At 39.1% G+C, this 17,171-nt stretch overlaps 3 protein-coding genes across 11 annotated transcripts in view; 1 reads left to right on the forward strand and 2 right to left on the reverse strand.

The window, feature by feature from the left end:
- PMCA (plasma membrane calcium-transporting ATPase 3) overlaps window positions 1–3,174 on the reverse strand; it is a 92,702-nt gene extending 89,528 nt beyond the window's left edge. For 2 of the 6 annotated variants that reach the window (XR_010823193.1, XM_066732901.1), the window contains exon 1: window positions 1,912–2,517. The gene's annotated coding sequence lies outside the window, so the exon portion shown is untranslated. Of the gene's footprint in view, window positions 1–1,911 lie in introns of all 6 variants that reach the window. The other 4 variants (XM_066732898.1, XM_066732897.1, XM_066732900.1 and 1 more) reach the window with 3 other exon arrangements.
- A 356-nt stretch (window positions 3,175–3,530) lies between these two features.
- On the forward strand, window positions 3,531–7,667 carry Ciao1 (cytosolic iron-sulfur assembly component 1). 3 transcript variants are annotated; one of them, XM_066732867.1, is made up of 5 exons: window positions 3,599–3,821; window positions 5,761–6,109; window positions 6,203–6,311; window positions 6,374–6,535; window positions 7,335–7,667. In XM_066732867.1, the coding sequence occupies exons 2-5, from the start codon at window positions 5,768–5,770 to the stop codon at window positions 7,601–7,603; spliced, it is 882 nt and encodes a 293-aa protein (XP_066588964.1). In that variant the 5' UTR covers window positions 3,599–3,821; window positions 5,761–5,767; the 3' UTR covers window positions 7,604–7,667. The 3 variants fall into 3 exon arrangements, with proteins under 3 accessions (XP_066588963.1, XP_066588964.1, XP_066588962.1); XM_066732866.1 differs by lacking the exons at window positions 5,761–6,109; window positions 6,203–6,311; window positions 6,374–6,535; window positions 7,335–7,667 and adding exons at window positions 4,433–4,894; window positions 4,963–5,698 and having other exon boundaries at window positions 3,531–3,821; XM_066732865.1 differs by lacking the exons at window positions 3,599–3,821; window positions 5,761–6,109; window positions 6,203–6,311; window positions 6,374–6,535; window positions 7,335–7,667 and adding exons at window positions 4,020–4,339; window positions 4,433–4,894; window positions 4,963–5,698.
- Window positions 7,668–7,861: 194 nt separating this feature from the next.
- ImpL2 (Ecdysone-inducible gene L2) lies at window positions 7,862–13,821 on the reverse strand. Of its 2 annotated transcripts, none has more exons than XM_066732869.1 (7): window positions 12,274–12,968; window positions 9,530–9,712; window positions 9,362–9,408; window positions 9,182–9,266; window positions 8,900–9,086; window positions 8,362–8,675; window positions 7,862–8,211 (listed from the first exon to the last, which is right to left on the reverse strand). In XM_066732869.1, the coding sequence occupies exons 2-7, from the start codon at window positions 9,710–9,712 to the stop codon at window positions 8,197–8,199; spliced, it is 831 nt and encodes a 276-aa protein (XP_066588966.1). In that variant the 5' UTR covers window positions 12,274–12,968; the 3' UTR covers window positions 7,862–8,196. The 2 variants fall into 2 exon arrangements, with proteins under 2 accessions (XP_066588966.1, XP_066588965.1); XM_066732868.1 differs by lacking the exon at window positions 12,274–12,968 and adding an exon at window positions 13,732–13,821 and having other exon boundaries at window positions 7,864–8,211.
- Between the last annotated feature and the right edge of the window lie 3,350 nt (window positions 13,822–17,171).

A 17,171-nucleotide genomic window follows, 5' to 3' on the forward strand; every position in this document is an offset into this window, starting at 1 on the left:
ATGGGTATGAAACAAGCAAGGAATTTATGTTATTTTGAAACACCCTGTACATTTTATAAGAGCGTATGCGCACCGTGTTTAGCTGGAGATACGCTCATACGCGCGCGTTCGATGCGGCTTGATCCTTTGACCTTTCTTCCCTGCAATACATTTACGACCGGCTTTGCTTCTCTGAATTTTAGGTTATACATAGCTCTGCCAAAAGCTATTTCCGCGCCCTCTATAACCTCAGAAAAAAATCCGCCAAACCTGCTTACTCTTGCCGTTACACGTTCCGCTTCTCTCACTCTTCATCCCCAGATTTATCCCATTCACACCTGTTTCTACCATGTCAGAATTTCTGCGTTAAAAACGACCAATCTCGAAGCGAATCTCTGTAACATTATCGTTAAGGTTAGGAGTTTTCGTAGCTTGCTCATTTTTCATTTATTTGCCTTTATCTTCGTTTGTTCATTTATCAGAATCAATAGGTGTGTTATTTACCCTTTCTGTTTCTAGACTTTTTATAAAAGTATAGATATAACACGATCAAATCTAAAGTGGTGAGAGGAACTTTTAGGTTAGAAAATAAACGACACGTCGTGAAATATTTGTCGTAGACACAATAGGGAACTAGATTGCGCATTATTTTACGCATACAATTTTAAGCTGGTTTGCATCTGCGTGAATTATCGGCTGGGTGCACGCGTATCGAGCGTCGGGATATGCTGGGCGCGCCAAACATAGGCATCGAGGTTACAAATTTACTTGTGAACGGCGACAGCAGGCTGACCTTCGGCCCTCTCGTGCCCAAATTAAATAGCTGCACGGTTGATCAAAACTTTTCCGAACGCACCTCTCTATATAATATATATACACATACATATATATATATGTATTATATGAATCATTTTTCAAATTACTCTCCTTTCTTACTTCACGCATGTAAAAAAAAATCATTAAATTCTCGATCAAACGGAGAAACTGTCAAATCACACAACACGGAAAACGGCACGGTGTATCTTGAAATCCTTGCAGTATATACTCAGGAAAAAAATCGAATGGGGTTCTTTTTCGAGTAGTTATCAAGGAGCTCGTTGATTTTAGGAACGGGGGAATTTCAGGGATTTGAATGTCGGAAGACTGTGAATGGTGGATGGAAATTGGAGGAAACCTAGGAAAAACGTTAATGCGATGGAAGCGTACTCGATCCGAGGCTAGTGGCCAAGGCACACAGGGCGATCGTATTGATCGGGATAAGAAATGCGAGAAAGAGAGTAACAGAGACAGAGTAGAGAGAGAGAGAGAGAGAGAGAGAGAGAGAGAGAGAGAGAGTGAGAGGGAGGGACAGTGATAGCGAGAGGGAAGGAGAGAAGAGGCAGAGCCAATGAGAAAGAAAGAAGCAGCGAGAATCGAGCCAGTGGCGCTGCCTGTCCACAGAACGCGATAGATGGGAAACCCTACGCGAATTCCAATTGCAGCATTTGCCTTTCTATCTCGCAATTAAATTCTCTCTCCCGGAATTCCACGGACAAGCATTTTACTCGACTCACACATCTTATTATCGCACATAACCTTCGCGAAACTCAATCCCGTCCGCCATATTCACTTTTTACTCGCGAGGTTAAAATACGAGGTTAGAGAAAAGTAAGGTTAAATAAAATTCCTTTCCAGAGAAATCAATCTTCCACATTGAGATGTCGTTCACTGGTAGTTTTGAGCGTTCCAGGCAAGGTAAGGGGTAGGTATTCCGATGGAAGAGGAAATTAAGCGAAGAAGATGGGTTCAATGGGGAAAAATAATAGAAATTCCAGCGAAGCGCATGTCGCGATCGAATTACGGACGGTTTCGTATCACTCGAGCAACGTCCGAGGTGTTCCCGGACACGACACAGGGCTTGTACGAGGTCCAGGATGTGGCTCGGCGACTCACCAGAAGGTTCGAGGGGCAGCTCGGCCGGCTTGCACGGAGATTCGATCAGCAGATCCGCTCCGGGTCGTCCCGTTCCTCGACTTGGTCCCCGAGCTGGAACTCCTGGCACGACATTGGGTGTTACACACACACTGAGTCTCTCTCCCGATAAATCCTGGCGGGATTCCTTGGGGCTTACGCGAGCAGCTTCTTCGGCGAACGGACAGCTCCTCCCTCCCCCTCTCCGGCAGCGTTTCAGCTAGCGCGCGCGCTCCTCCCGCGGGAACTTGCCTCCGCTGCTGCCGAGGTCACTCTGCACGCTGGCAGACGCGGATGATCCGGCGGGGAACGGCGACGTCAACGACGAGCTGGCTGGCAGCGTAGATCGCACGATGTCGCGCCGCGCGACCAACGCGCCTCGTCTCCGCATCGAGGCTTACGAGGCCCCCAACCCAATCGGGACACACCGGCACCTGCTGCTTCTTCTTCTCCTTCTCCTCCTCCACCTCCTCCTCCTCTCCCTTCTCCACCTTCTTCTACTACTGCAGCCTGCTGAACTCCACGCGACCAACCCACCAGGAATTTTCGCCAGGATAATCCACGCTCTCTCCTCCGAGACGATTCCCCCCCACCCCCCTATTGACCAAAAACTCCGCTTCCCCTCCTTATACTTCTGACCACCGATGCTGCAGCTTCACTCATAAACTCACGGCTGATTTTCCCGCTGCACGTTGTGTACTTAACTTTTCTTCCTCCACCCTTCGTGCCAACGTACCACCACTGCCCTTTGATACTCGCGGACCTAGTTTTTCAGCCCCCGTCTCTGTCCCCACTGCCTTGCGTGGTTGAGCCTCTTCGTTCCCACTGTGTCAGTAGGTTTTTCGATTCTCCCTCTTTGCCACTCCCCCTCTCTCTCTCTCCCCCCTTTCCTCTCTAACGCTTTCCTTCGATAGGTTCTCGTAAACGCTTGCGTCAATATTTTCTTTTCCCCGATGACGTTCCCCACAACTTCGCTTTAAGACTAGTACTTTCCTTGGTACGCTCGATCGCCCTTCAAGCTACTTCGCTACCTGGTTAACGCGGTGTCTCTTTCTCTATGAATCTCACGTCTCGTTTTATCCGTTCTTCTCCACTTCCTGTCACGGTCCTTCTCCCTATCCCGCGCGCCCTCTCTCTGTCTCTCTCGTCCGGCTGATGCGCGACCCGAACTTATGCGACTTCGATCACCCTCGCCAGAGGCCAGGTCGCTTCACCCTCCACCCTCGTGGAACTCTGGCTCGGCTGTTTCAACCCTCGAGCAATCGCGCACGGCAAAACCTCGAACCCTCTCTTTCTCTTTCTTACACCTTTCTCCCCCACCCTCTTTTAAATACGAGACCGATCCTCTCCACTGCAACGAGACCAAAGCGTCGGCGCTGTTCCTCAAGGCTGACCAACCAACACCTTTTCTACTTAGACAACTGCCCTCTAGAAAAGCTTAAAGCGACATCTGCTAAAATTGATAAATCTTGTCTCCTTTTCGACCAAAACCCTCCTTATCGACTGCTGACAACATGGTTGTCATTTTTGTTCCTTTAATCTTGAAGTATTATAAATGATATAAAAATGTTAATTTGACTATTCAAATTATTTGTTATTCTTTAATTATAATTAAAATAGAGTAATAATCTTATTTTATTGTACTGATACAATTTTTTTAAATATACCGCTTAAGGAAGGGCGCAACTTCACTCAAGTTTAACTAAGCAACTTCTGACGATTGCTTCACATGTTACACTTTTTTGAGGTTAACTGGAGGATTAAATTATTAACCTTTCTATGGAAGAACTTTGGAACTTTCGTATTGTTAAGTGACAGCAATTACGACTGTTTCTTGCAAACTTTATTTATTTCTTAAGACTGTGAGGATATAAACATTAAATATTCGTATCGTAAGTTAAATGACTATTATTTTCTTACATTGTTTACTACTTTTAGCATGAGGGCCTGGTCACAATTGGAAGAAATAAGATAGTAGATATTAAAATAAGCAATTTATGACTTCTTATTGGTTAAAATTTCTCATTGAAAAATGTTTGACCAATGATAAGCCATAAATTGGATATTTTAATATGTAATATCTTATCCTTTCTAATTGTGACCAGACCTCATGTCTTGTCATTGTTATATATTATTTACATTTATATGTTTACCATTTAATTATTTTCTTGTCAAGTTTATTTAGTTTTGTTAAAAATTATTTATATTATACCAATAAATTCGTATTCATTAATATGTAAATACCTTCTGCTTTAAGTTTTGTATTCTCATATACAGAACTTTTAGGTGATATATTTTACAAGTAAAGAAGTGATTATTGTGGATATTTCTTTTATTGTGCTAAAATAGTGATAACTGAGAAATGTGAATTGGAGTGAAGTATATGCTATACTTTATGATTGTAATTACAGTATGTTAAAATAATTACTTAGTAAATATAAGAAATTATAGATTTCAAAGTCTTATAATTTTAGATAATTCATAATGGAATGTATTTTTTCAGGTAACAATGGGTACCTTGGAGTTGAAGCATACCCTGAGTGGGCATCGGGGCAGGGTATGGAACGTTTGCTGGCATCCAAAGGGTACATTTCTTGCATCTTGTGGAGAAGATAAAGTAATTAGAATATGGGGACAGGAGGGTTCTGGCTGGGCTACTAAAATGATATTAACAGAAGGCCATTCAAGGACTATAAGGGAAGTAGCATGGTCTCCCTGTGGTAATTTAATTGCATCAGCCAGTTTCGATGCTACTACTGCAATTTGGGACAAAAAGTCTGGTGAATTTGAATGTAATGCTACCTTAGAGGGACATGAAAATGAAGTTAAGAGTGTCAGTTGGTCTAGTAATGGTCAACTGCTTGCTACCTGCAGCCGGGATAAATCTGTTTGGGTTTGGGAATTAAATGATGAGGAATACGAATGTGCTGCAGTAATAAATGCACACACACAGGATGTGAAAAAGGTATCTATAAGATATTTTATGATGTTTCTCTATTCTATTAATTTATTATCAATATCTTTTTTCTTCAGGTAAGATGGCATCCTCACGAAGACATTTTAGCTTCTGCAAGCTATGACAATACTGCAAAAATATTCAAGGAAAATTTGTCTGATGGAGACTGGTCCTGTACAGCAACATTATCATCTCATACATCTACAGTATGGAGTTTATCTTTTAACAGCAGCGGGACTAGATTGGCTACATGTAGTGATGATTTAACAGTCAAAATCTGGCAAGAATACAAACCTGGTAATGACAAAGGAATCGCAACGCCCAATAACGAGTCAGCGTGGAAATGTATCTGCACAATTTCCGGGTATCATACAAGAACAATATTTGATATCGATTGGTGCAAATTAACGGGACTAATAGTAACAGCATGTGGAGACGATATCATTAGAATATTCAAGGAAGATGATGGATCGGATCCTCACGAGCCTACATTCAGCTTAGTTTGCTCAATGGATACTGCTCACACACAAGATGTAAATTGCACAATGTGGAATCCTGTAACAGTTGGACAGCTTGCATCTACCAGCGACGATGGCCTAGTCAAAATCTGGTGTTATAACGAATAACTAAAATAACATTCTGATTGTACAATATAATTAACAAACATTGTAAAAATATTTTGTTAAAAGTAATTAAATTGTTTCCTTATTTTATTATTAAATATATTTAAAAAAAAATTTTTTAAAAATAGTAACTCTCACATATGTATTTATACCTTATCCTTTGGCACTTTTTTCAGACATATGCATTAAAGATTTCATTACATTAACGATAATCGTTATCAGTGTTTTTTTTTTAAATGTTTCTTGTTTCAGGGCATAAATGGTCAGTACGTTTAACAGGTGCAGTGGTTTTAAACTGTTTAAACAATACAGAAATTTCTGTACAATGAGTGGTTTGCAAATAAACACAGATGGACTTCCTTTGAAGGATGTGGTAACTTCGCTCAGAACATTCGCTGATCCGGCGCTAGCCGGTTCTTGGGACAATGTTGGATTGCTGATAGAGCCAACTGATCCTAAATTTATATCCCATGCTCTTGTAACAAATGATCTAACAGAAGCTGTAATGAGAGAGGCTATAGATCTCAGAGTAGATCTGATAATTGCTTACCATCCACCAATTTTTACCCCTTTGAAATCCATTACTACAAATTCATGGAAGGTAATCTTTGAACATAATATAATTTAAGAGATATTTTAATTTATTGTGTTTTTTACATAATAAAAAAAATTAATTCTATTTCTTTGTCATCAGGAGAGAATAGTTATTAAATGTATGGAAAATAAAATCGCCCTGTATTCTCCTCACACAAGTTTTGATTCAATACAGGGAGGTGTAAATGATTGGCTAGCATCTGCATTTAGTAAGCATGGCGGTTTTTGTAGGGGATTAAAGATTATTTTTAAAGGACAATTAATTTTACAGGTATTGAGAGTAGTAAACCAATCCAAGTAGGATTCAATGAGAATTGTGGAATGGGGAGGCTGTGCCAACTGGCGTTTCCAATATCAATAAATGAGGCTGTGGATTTAGTTAAAAAGCTTACTCAACTAGAACATGTCAGACTTGCTCGCTCCGTTAAATCAAGTAAACAATTGTTTTCATATTGCAATAACCAATTAACGAAAGTACCTAATCTATGATTACCCATCAAACCTGATAGATTAAATTTGTTGCTACACAGTACGCATTTAAACATTAATTAATCATTACACATTTCAAATTTAATTTACTTTATTACTTATTTATTATTAATAATAATATTGAATAATTTATTATTACGTAATCATACTTATAATTTTAATCTATTGACGCATATTCCGCTTTATAATTTATCTAATTCAATTAACAAATTGGATTAAACGCGTGCTTCGGTCAAATTTCATTAGTTAATTATCGGTCAAGATTAATTTAGGTACCATAAATATCATTGTACTCAAAGATATTATCGTAATTATCGATAAATTCCGACGTCACGACTGTGTCTTGACGCTAGATAGGTTTCTAATTATAAATGTGATATCTTGAATGAGTTTGCACAAGATATTTTTAGCTCAATTTATTATTTAGAAATTTTCTGAAATATGTTTCCGACGCAAAATATATTTTTATTAAGAATATGATAAATATTTCTGTTGCGTTTTTTATTTTTGGATTTTATCAAGCTTTGGTGATTTTTTTAGTATCGTTGACGCAAAATGTTGGCCGCATCTTTGATTTTATTTATTAAGGCAATGATGACGTAAATTACTGCAAAGAATATTCCATTATATCATATTTTGTGCCTGAATCCATTAAATTTAGCTTTTGTTGGATTTTACATAAATTTGAAACATTTGTTATAGTAAAAAATACATATAAATGACAGAAAATATTTTTTGTTCAGATTCTACAATAAACACAGTGGCAATTTGCGCTGGTTCTGGGACATCAGTTTTACAAAACGTCGTAGCAGATCTGTACTTAACTGGAGAAATGTTTCACCACGACGTTCTTGATGCAGTTCACAAAGGCATCCACGTGATATTAACAAACCACTCGGATTCTGAGCGCGGGTATCTCAAAGTATTCGCATCGAAATTCAGTCAAATTCTAAATAATTCGGTGAAAATCAGCGTTTCTGAGAGGGACGCAGATCCATTAACAACTGTCTAAGCGATTTTGAGTAGTTCTGACCAATGAAAAGCATTTATATATTTACCAAACAGGAATGGAACAATTAAATTTGAATAAAGTGTCAATATTACAAAATTATACGATATAAAAAACTATCTAATTAACCATAAACCATTTTCTTCCCCTTCGAGTCTCATTTGTAAAATCAGAAAAGAAAATAAAAATTGTTTTGTCTGCTAAGCAATGATAACTACGTAAATATTTAAGAACGTCTAAAGATAAGAGTGAAACAACACTAGGGGGAAGTTTGTATGACAAAATGCTTTTGTTTATTTATATGTAGCATTTGGAGGTACATATGAGAATACTATGCAGAAGATGTTTAAATACTGTTAAATTAAATAAGTCAGAGCCAGGTTCTCTTGTCTGGCCTAATAATTAGTTGGAGATAATTTAATATTAATAGTCTCTGTGTATCAGAAAGATAGATATCTAACATTTAATGACTAGACAAGTCATTGCGCTCATCTTGGCACATAGCGAATCGACGCTAAAATCCTTTTTAAGTACCGCTCTTGCAAAATATACGCGAAAATTCTTTCCCTTTCTTCAGAGTCGAATCCGTGTTCTTTTTATCCTGACGACGGCTAGAACAATAATTTAATTTGGTTAAAATAAACCATTTAAAATACCGACCATAAAAATTCAGTCTATATATGTACAAATAGGATAATCCTCAGAAAGAAATTTTATGCCTTTCTTTTCTCAACTATAGATTATTCTTTTGCAATATTTACCAAGGAAGGATATACGAAGGCCGAGGCATCAACAGAACCGAATTCATTCGTTGATGTGCAGGTGAATGCAACGTTCCGGTCTTCCCATTTAACAGGATCCAACAACAAGTTGCCATCCTCCATGACTTTGTATCTTGAACTCGTTACATTACGTTCATTGTCTGGTTCATAGAAGTGCCAGGAGGTCGTCGGCCTCGGTTTACCCGTGGACTTGCAGGGAAGAATAGCTTGTTGGTCCAGTAAACCGATTGTAAAGTAAGAAAACTCGGTGATGATTGGCTTCTGCTCCGAGCTGCAGGAGTAATCATCGTATGCTGTTTCCCAAATAAAAAAATCTTTTGTCAATATCGAGCTTTCTATTGCAACTTATAAAAAATTAAAAAATACATTTCTGAAGAGGCTATAATTAGCAAAATACTCCAGCTAATTTTTTGTTTATTTATATCGAGTGTTATATATCAAACAAAATTTAAAGCTCATAATTTAGCTTTGAAAATAATTAGTTTAATTTTTGTATAATTCCTGGAAGGAAACTTACGAGTGACGGATAGCTCTACTGGGGTTGAAATGATTTTCCTCGTTGCCGTAATACCGGCGCAATGAATCAGTCCAGCATCCTTTGGTGAGACGCAGTCGATCACCAAAGTGGAATTCACAGATTGCACAACGTATTCTTTTTGGTCCACCCAATTACTAGGCACACTTTCGCTCTCTAGTTCATCCAGCTAGTTTTTGTTTAAAAAGCATCAGTAATTCGTTCAAATTTCATAAAAAAACATGTTTGTATAAAGTATCGATGGAAAGTTTAATCGATAAATACCTGTTTCTTAGGATCAGGACCTCTTAACCAATAAACTTTTGGAGGTGGGCTACCAACCACGATACACCTCAGCTCAACCCTGTCACTGTAACAAATTAATAAAAACTTTCGTTAGTCGAGTTTGGGTTATTTTCAATATTAATTAAAATTTCAATATATATATATATATATTATACTCACCCTTCACGGGCTTTCTTTTCTTCGATCAGTTTTCCATTGAAGTGAAGCTGTAAAAAGAAGATTGACCGTGAAAAATTATTGCAAATTTGTAATATAGAACAGTTTTTATTTTAAATGGTGTAGCTATAGTTAATAGTGATTAAAACTGTAATAATTATAAAAACATACCCATATGGGATCTTTGACTGGTTTAGGGGCTTTGGTTGGTGTAATGGTTTGTTCGAGGCCGTTTTCAAGTACACCGGTTTTGGAATAGCCTAAAAACTCCAGCAGAGCCACAGGGTTCGCAGTGGTCACTCCAACCGTTATGACCAGCAGCAACCAATTGATCGTAACTACGAAAGGCCTCATCTGCATAAAATAAAAAATACCTTATATTTTTACAATCATTTCTAGCAAATTAACATCGACATGTTTATAGAATTAATGAATTCCATTAATTCTCCCAATGGTCATATTAATCATTATGACCGTCAGCAATCAATTCTTTGCAATTACACTTTTCAATAATCTGATCCTGAGAAATATATTTGTGCTATATTGGTTACTTCTTGTCGATTCTTGTAGTGGTCACGTAAACTATAATGACTAGCAGCAACCGATTCATTAAAGCTACAAAGACTTCATCAGAAAATACAAATTAATTTCTTCACTTCTAAGTAATTTTCTAAAATTTAATCATTAAGCAATATTTATGTCGTTAATCTTTTCAATAAAATTTCGCAGTGGTCACCTTAATTACGATACCTAAAATTTGTAATCGGTATATTTGCATACAAGATAATGAATTTTGCCATGGCTGAATTGCCGTTTGTCCGCAAGTGTACTCTTATAATTATTTAATTAATAAAATTTATAAATAAACAATCTCTTTAGAAAAATCATTTTTAAAAATCCGTCTATAAAATTATTTTATTAAAGTGAATTTTTGCGAATGTTGCTGGAAAAGTAGTTGGCCAAGCTTGAATTCAAATTAAACTTAATGAAGTTTGTCGATTAAAAATAATTACGGCCAATTTGATGAGGTTAGATTTGTAGATGGAATGGGATTAAATTATAGTTTCGACACCTTTCGAATGACGTGGTTCACGTGGAGTAAATTAGTATAGGCGCCTGAAAAGAATTGCCAGGCGGACGTAGAAGTGGCACGAGATCGTAGAAGCTTATCATTCCATCATCTTCGATTAGTACTCGAAGTAAGAAGAGAGAAAGAGAGAGTTTTTCGGATAAAATTCTTGGCATCCATCAACCGGAAGTTTCATTTGGGGGAAATGTGGAAGTTATACCCGCTCTTAGTCATTCCTGCCGGATATAACCTTAATTGGAAAAATTAATCTAGCAAAAAACTAAATTCAAACATCGATTACTGCGTTCTCTGTTATTCTATTTTGTCAAAAGCATTTCTTTATTTTCTTAATAAATTTTATACATTGATTCCTACGAAAAAATAAAATTCGAAAATTGTTTTTAAAAAATATTTATGCACGCCTAATTTTTAAGACTTTCAACTACAGTAAACATGGCAATAAAACTCATGACAATAATGCGTTAAATTTTTGCTATTATTATCATTATCACAAACATAATCGACCCGTTAAAAAAAAGACGAGCATATTGTTAAAAAAAAAATGTCAAATTTCTCTATATAAACATATACATCGTATGATGTAAAATTCTCGGAAACGATTGCTACGGGATTTCCAGGAAAGAGATCCAGTGTTGAAAGTAATCGCGCGCCACTGTTGGGAGGGGGGGTTCCAATTCGAGAATGTCCTAACCTCTCTGACCAGGGTACGTCGAAGAATCGTGAATGGGGCAGAATCGAGTGACGCCTTGTAACGGAACTGGAAAAAATTGCGTTTCTGATGTATCGTGGAAATCTTGCAGCTCAGTATTACGAAAACTTTTTACTTTTTGTCGAAATCTCGTTTCGAATGTTAGGTCAGGTGAGGTAGGCAAGTCACGTGACTTGGAAAGGTTGGGAGGGCAAGAAATTCGTTCGGAATGCGGCGCGTCGATAGAAAAGCAGATAAGCCGACCTATTGGAGTCGGATTTGATGAATTCGTAGAAAAGCTAACACGATATTTGAACGATTCGATTTTGTCACGTTCGCCACTGAACTTGTCCCGACCGCCGCGATATAATTCATTCGTGGAAACCGATCGTTGCTCGATCGTTAACTCATCGTCGTGACTCATCCTACCCTGTCGTGGGATCTCCGAAGTAGAGGTTATACGTAAAATTGCATCATAAAGGATCACATCGTCGATTGTGAATCGCGCAGTGGGTAATCAAAGATATTACAAAAATTAGGTAAAGAGAAAAGCTTACTAATCTAATTCTATCTATCAACTTCAAAGATTTTCAATTTTTTTTTCCTCGCTTTGATAACGTAGATTTTTGTATTGCTACAGTATATTATCTTATTAATTATCTTCCTAGCTCGAATAGAGTCACCCGACTTACGTCGAAATTACATCATAACGGACTTTATCCTCGATATCGATCAACTGGATCATTAAAAATCACCGTGTAAGCTTGATAACCAGAATTCACTCTTTTCCCTTTTCCAAACGTACAAAAATCCCCTAGTTGCGCCATAGCAAATTTATCCAAGGTTCGAACGCTAAAACTTATCGAAAAAATAAAAAAATAATGAAAGAACCATATTCGTATAAAATGTGATAATAAAGAAAAGAAGAAACATGAAATTTCCACGTGGAAAAATTACGACCTAATTACGAGGAATTTATCAGGCAGATAACCACATGGAGTGAAACTACTGCGAATTTTACAAATCTTTTATTTCGATAGAAAAGCACCTCTAGGAACAGCGGACAAAAAATTAAGAGTATATCCAAGAGGAAGAGACAAAAGAAGAAAATAATGTCCATGAATGGGAGAAGTTTACCTTAAGGAATTCTCCGAATGGCACGAGCTCCAGCAACTAGGAATCGGACAAAGGGAACAAAAAGAGGCAGAAACCCAGCAGGAAAAAAACCAAAACAATCACAAGTGTAGCGTCGTGTTTAAGAAACGAAGCTTAGCAAACAGTCAAGGAGTGTCGAATTTAGTAGTCCATGAATCGTAATTGGAATTGTAAGTTGATGAAATCTCGCTGGGCCGTTGCATGGCGTTGAAATTTCTCGTCGTCGGGACACTGGCTAGCTCCGTCACGTGATTGTTGGCCGTCTCGCGACTTAAAAATTTAGCTGATCCGCGATATGCGAGCCACTTGCTTGCAATCCAATCCACACAATTACACCATTGACAAATGCTGCGTTAAGAGAGCGCGGTCGCAATTAAGGAGGATTCTCTCAAGCACAGACACATACACACTCTTGGGCGCGCACGTACACTTACATTCACGGATGGTAAGAGAAAAAGAGTTGGAGGATGGGGAAAGGGGGAGGGGACAGAAAGAGAGTGTGTGAGAGTTAGAGAGGGAAAAAGAAGGAGAAGAGAAAGAGAGAGAGACAGAAGCCGAGTCCATTAAGGAGCACGTGCATCCAATAAATGCCGCGAAGTTGCCAGTCCTGAGTTGACAAAATGCCCAAAACGGCACGTTTCCTTGCCTATCGCCCCATGGAATGCGCAGGTCGCGTTCCCGCTGATTAATCGGCACGTATTCACGTTTGTAAATAGTGAATTTGCGCGTTGGGTGGCTGGGATAGCCGGGAGAGACTGCGAATACCGGGAGAGATGGAGAGGGATTAGGAGGGGGGATCCGGAGGACTGGGAGAAACTGTAGAGAAAGGGACAAAAAAACGCGGGAGAAACCGGGAGAGGCAGGAAACGCTGAAGAAGAGTTTGTATAGCAAATTTTTTACTAATGATTTCCCTAATGACTCGCAACAGTTTTAAAATCCATTTTAATTTTTTTATCATGTAACCAGGAGTTTGAAATAAAATTCAAAATTTATAAAAAAAGAAATACAAGTAATGTCACTTTTTCCAATTTTTCAGTAACCGGCATTCATCGAATAAAGGACAGAAAAATTATGCTATTACAACTTCATGGATTAGAGTGAAAAGGATTTAAGGAGACGGCGGCCAATTAACACTGAAACACTTGGCGAACGAGGATAAGATTCTAGAAAATCTAATTGAGACTCTAAACAGCATCTTGGAGCGTTTCAGCACTATTTACATCTAATTATTAAAGATGAAGGTGAAATTGGTGGTACCGGTGATAGGTTTTTGCAATACGACGAAAGGAACGCTCGACTTTTTTCAGCTTCCTGGAAAATAATCTAACGAATAGGGTAGAGAGCGGTGGGGGGGTTAATTTATGAATCTCAGGCGATACACGGTGAGTTAGCATGAATTTCAATGACGAGAGTAAAGTAATATAATTAGAGGATCTTACCGTGACCAGCAGAATCTGGGAACGGAGAAGAGGTTGTAATTAAACGAAACGAAAAACGTCACTTTGACACCGGCGAAGGAAGCACTGACTGAGCCACTGGCCGTTATTGGCACATTTATACATTTCAAATGTAACAGCCGGCGCCCTCGCTTGGCTCCGATTGGTTCTAGTCGGCGGTAGTAGGGGGATCCGGCAGCCCCGTCCAATCCAATTGCTCATCCAAGCCCAGTAATGGCTATCCCCAATTTGCGCCCACCCCCGCTTTTGCTTCATCGATTTTTCTTTGATAAAAATGCCGCTTATAATTACTTTTATTGGCGTCGATTCCAAGCTCAAGACGGCCATTCTCCGCCATTCTTCCCGGAGACGAATTTTTCACCCGGAAGTTCAGCCCAAATTGGTCCGTCAGACCTTTAAGTGCCTGCGACACTTTTTTCCCCCGGAATTCCCTCCAGAAGGATGTCGAATTAACCCTCACTACTGTTCCCTTTTCATGAAAATTCACGTGCCTCTCAAAGCGTCGATCCTTCACGAAATGCAGGATTAAATATTGATACCCGCAAGAGGGAGGCTCCTTCACACTGGAAAATCCTCTGGGATCCCCGGAAAAGCATGAAAATTCCATGGCATTAAAGAAGCAGCTCCTTCCCTACCTTAGGCGCTGATAAAATTTATCGTTCTACCTTGAATCAAATGGCCAATATTAAAATTGAAGCACGTGGCGAATTTATTTACTTGACTATCATAACCTCAAAAATTGGTTCGACGTATCAGTTAATTATGGAATTTTTGCCTCAACCGTTGAAAGGGTTTCATGATTGATTTGGAGTGCATTAGAATCTCTATTGAAAGGATTGTGCATAGTGATTTGTCTGCAGGTTTAGGTTAGGTTAAATCGTGATGCGCTTGAAATTTCCGCGTTCCCCTCCAGCAAGTTGCCTTTTTCCGGTTACTCTTCTTTTGGTCCGCCGATGCAAACGTCGTGTCCCGCAGTGTTAAACGCGAATTACAATCAATGGACTTTTCATAATCAACGACTATATTCATGGAAAACACTTTGCTAAGGGCGAACTACGGTAACGAGTGTGACCTCCAAAGATTATGCCTGACCCAGATGAAATCTCTTAACGATTATTTTACCTGTATAGGAAATCATTTCTGTCTGTTTCCTCGTTGATTCCTAATAACAATGCGACAACAAGTTTCATCTCGATCGCTACACTCCGATTGGCTCGCGACAGATACTTCAGCGCCTCCAAATCCTAACCTCAAAAATCTTGATAAAACCCTAATGCATCTAGTATAATTCATTCGATTTCGTCGTTTAGCCTCTAGATCGAATTGAAATTTGAAATACGATTTAATGTGGCATTTAAAGCTCGTAACGGCGGTTTTGGCTGGGAATACGTGAATCTTGGCACGAGGTGGGTTCACCTGGGTAGAGGATTCACCTATTGCAACCAAGTGCAGGTGTGTGCTTCGTTTGTTCGCGAGAATCTTGATAGTTACGCTCCTTTCGTGCCTTCCACAATTCTGCACTGGTCTACTGAGAGATTTAAAACTTCCGGATAACCTTGAGAGTCCGAAAATATTTCGCACGGATCGCTGAGCAAACGGTCGTAAATTTTTTCCCCTAACGAGACTCCCAATTGCCAACACACATCATCTCATGCACCTGCTTTTTTTTGGCGATTAACGGTAAAGCACAACTCTTTAAATAAGGAATTAAAAGGTCCGCGTACATCGGGAAATAACCTTGGGGAATAAAAGTTCTATTTTAGTTTGCTACAACGAATCGGTCTTTTCTATTTCTATCCATCGATTATTCGGACTTTATATCGCACTCTGCAGCGCTTTTACTGTTCAATTAATTTCTCCATTGGTTCGTGAAAGATATTTCGTACATCTAATCCTAATTTCCCCAAACAAATTATTACTGGTATTTGCCGGTATTGGCCGGTATTCAATTATATTGGTTTATCGGTTCTCTTGCCCTTTTATTCGCCTCATTTACTCCATAGATATCTTTATTAAGAACTGTCGAGACACAAGCCTTTGTTTTATTTTATACATAAATTCATCAATAAATCATTGTACAAAAGTTATATCAATACATGAAAAATTTTTAATACAGAATGGGAAGAGTTGAGAGAAATAGAAAAAGAAACTAGATCATCCGGCTATCGAGGGAGGGTATAACGTCACGATGATACTGGACGACGTGGGGGGTCATCGTGCAAGGGTGCTCGTGTTCTTCTGGAAGTTGTCACGCCATAGACATTGATGATCATTTTATGGCAGGCCACTCATCCCAAGGAAATAAAATTCTGGCAAGAGGACCTGAAAAGGAAGTCGCTTTAACCCGCTACTCGTTAAACACGAGACGCTGTAAAAACTATGTCTCCCCCCCCCCCCCCCTCCCTCCGTCTTCGCTACGTCTTTTCGAAGCAGCTCGAGAAAACCCAAGCTTAATTTTTAGCATATTTCTTCGCGAATCAAGCGCAAAACTCCCTCGATTGAAATATATTCCAAGGATATTTCTCGGACTGGTTTCGCGTGGAAAAGTTTCTTTTCCAAGAACACAACGAAGAGGCATACGTGAATGCAGTCACGATGCGATTCGATACGTGCAGTCACGGATCACTTCTCATCAGCATTTAGCAAGATTATCTAGCATTTTCAGGGATAATTTTCAGGAAGAAACCAGTTTGCAGTGCCTTCCGAGTTAAAACGACTAAGAAACAACTACTTTATAGCTCCTGGGTACGATACCCAAACGAGAATTTTGCATGCAAACCGGATGTATCTATCTTTAAATAGTAATATACAAGTTACATTCATAGTTCATTAACCGGAAGTTGTGTTTCTAACGAGTTTCATCAGGGAGAGACCAGAAAAATCGACATCTCTAACCTAAATCACGGCCTTATTCGACTGAGTATCGCGCAAAATCCACTTATTCGTTTAAAAAAACTGAACTTCCTGTTTCCATAGGATATAATTAAAGAATACCCTGAAAATCATAATGAAATATCACGTTCGCGTCGAGTTTTGCCAGGGAGAGACGCGAGAAACATGGTAAAATGGCAATTTTCGTCTAATAATCGCTCTGGCAATCGAGCATCTGTGGTAATAAAAATATTGAAGCAACGTTCTCCGCTAGGCAAGGAGCAGACTGAAGCTTTCCACAGGTTTGCAAGTGGCAACACTTTATTTCGACGAAGAAATTCGAGGGAGAGACGCGTAAAACGTTGGCTGGTCGATCAGGAGTCTACGAGAGGGTGCAGTGACACTATTGGCGGTGGCCAATGGAAAAATCTGGCTTGCATCGGCTGTTTGGGCATCGCTGAGATTGCAAAGGCAACTTCTGGGCGTTGGTGGGGCATGTGCACGCGGGGACACGACAATACAAGCCGAAACGCGCCTAGGCTCTTCTCTGG

The sequence above is a fragment of the Prorops nasuta genome, unplaced genomic scaffold, assembly GCF_024137725.1.
Source record: "Prorops nasuta isolate Cenicafe-Biocafe unplaced genomic scaffold, Cenicafe_Pnas_1.2 PNAS00010, whole genome shotgun sequence".
In the NCBI taxonomy this organism is placed as follows: domain Eukaryota; kingdom Metazoa; phylum Arthropoda; class Insecta; order Hymenoptera; family Bethylidae; genus Prorops; species Prorops nasuta.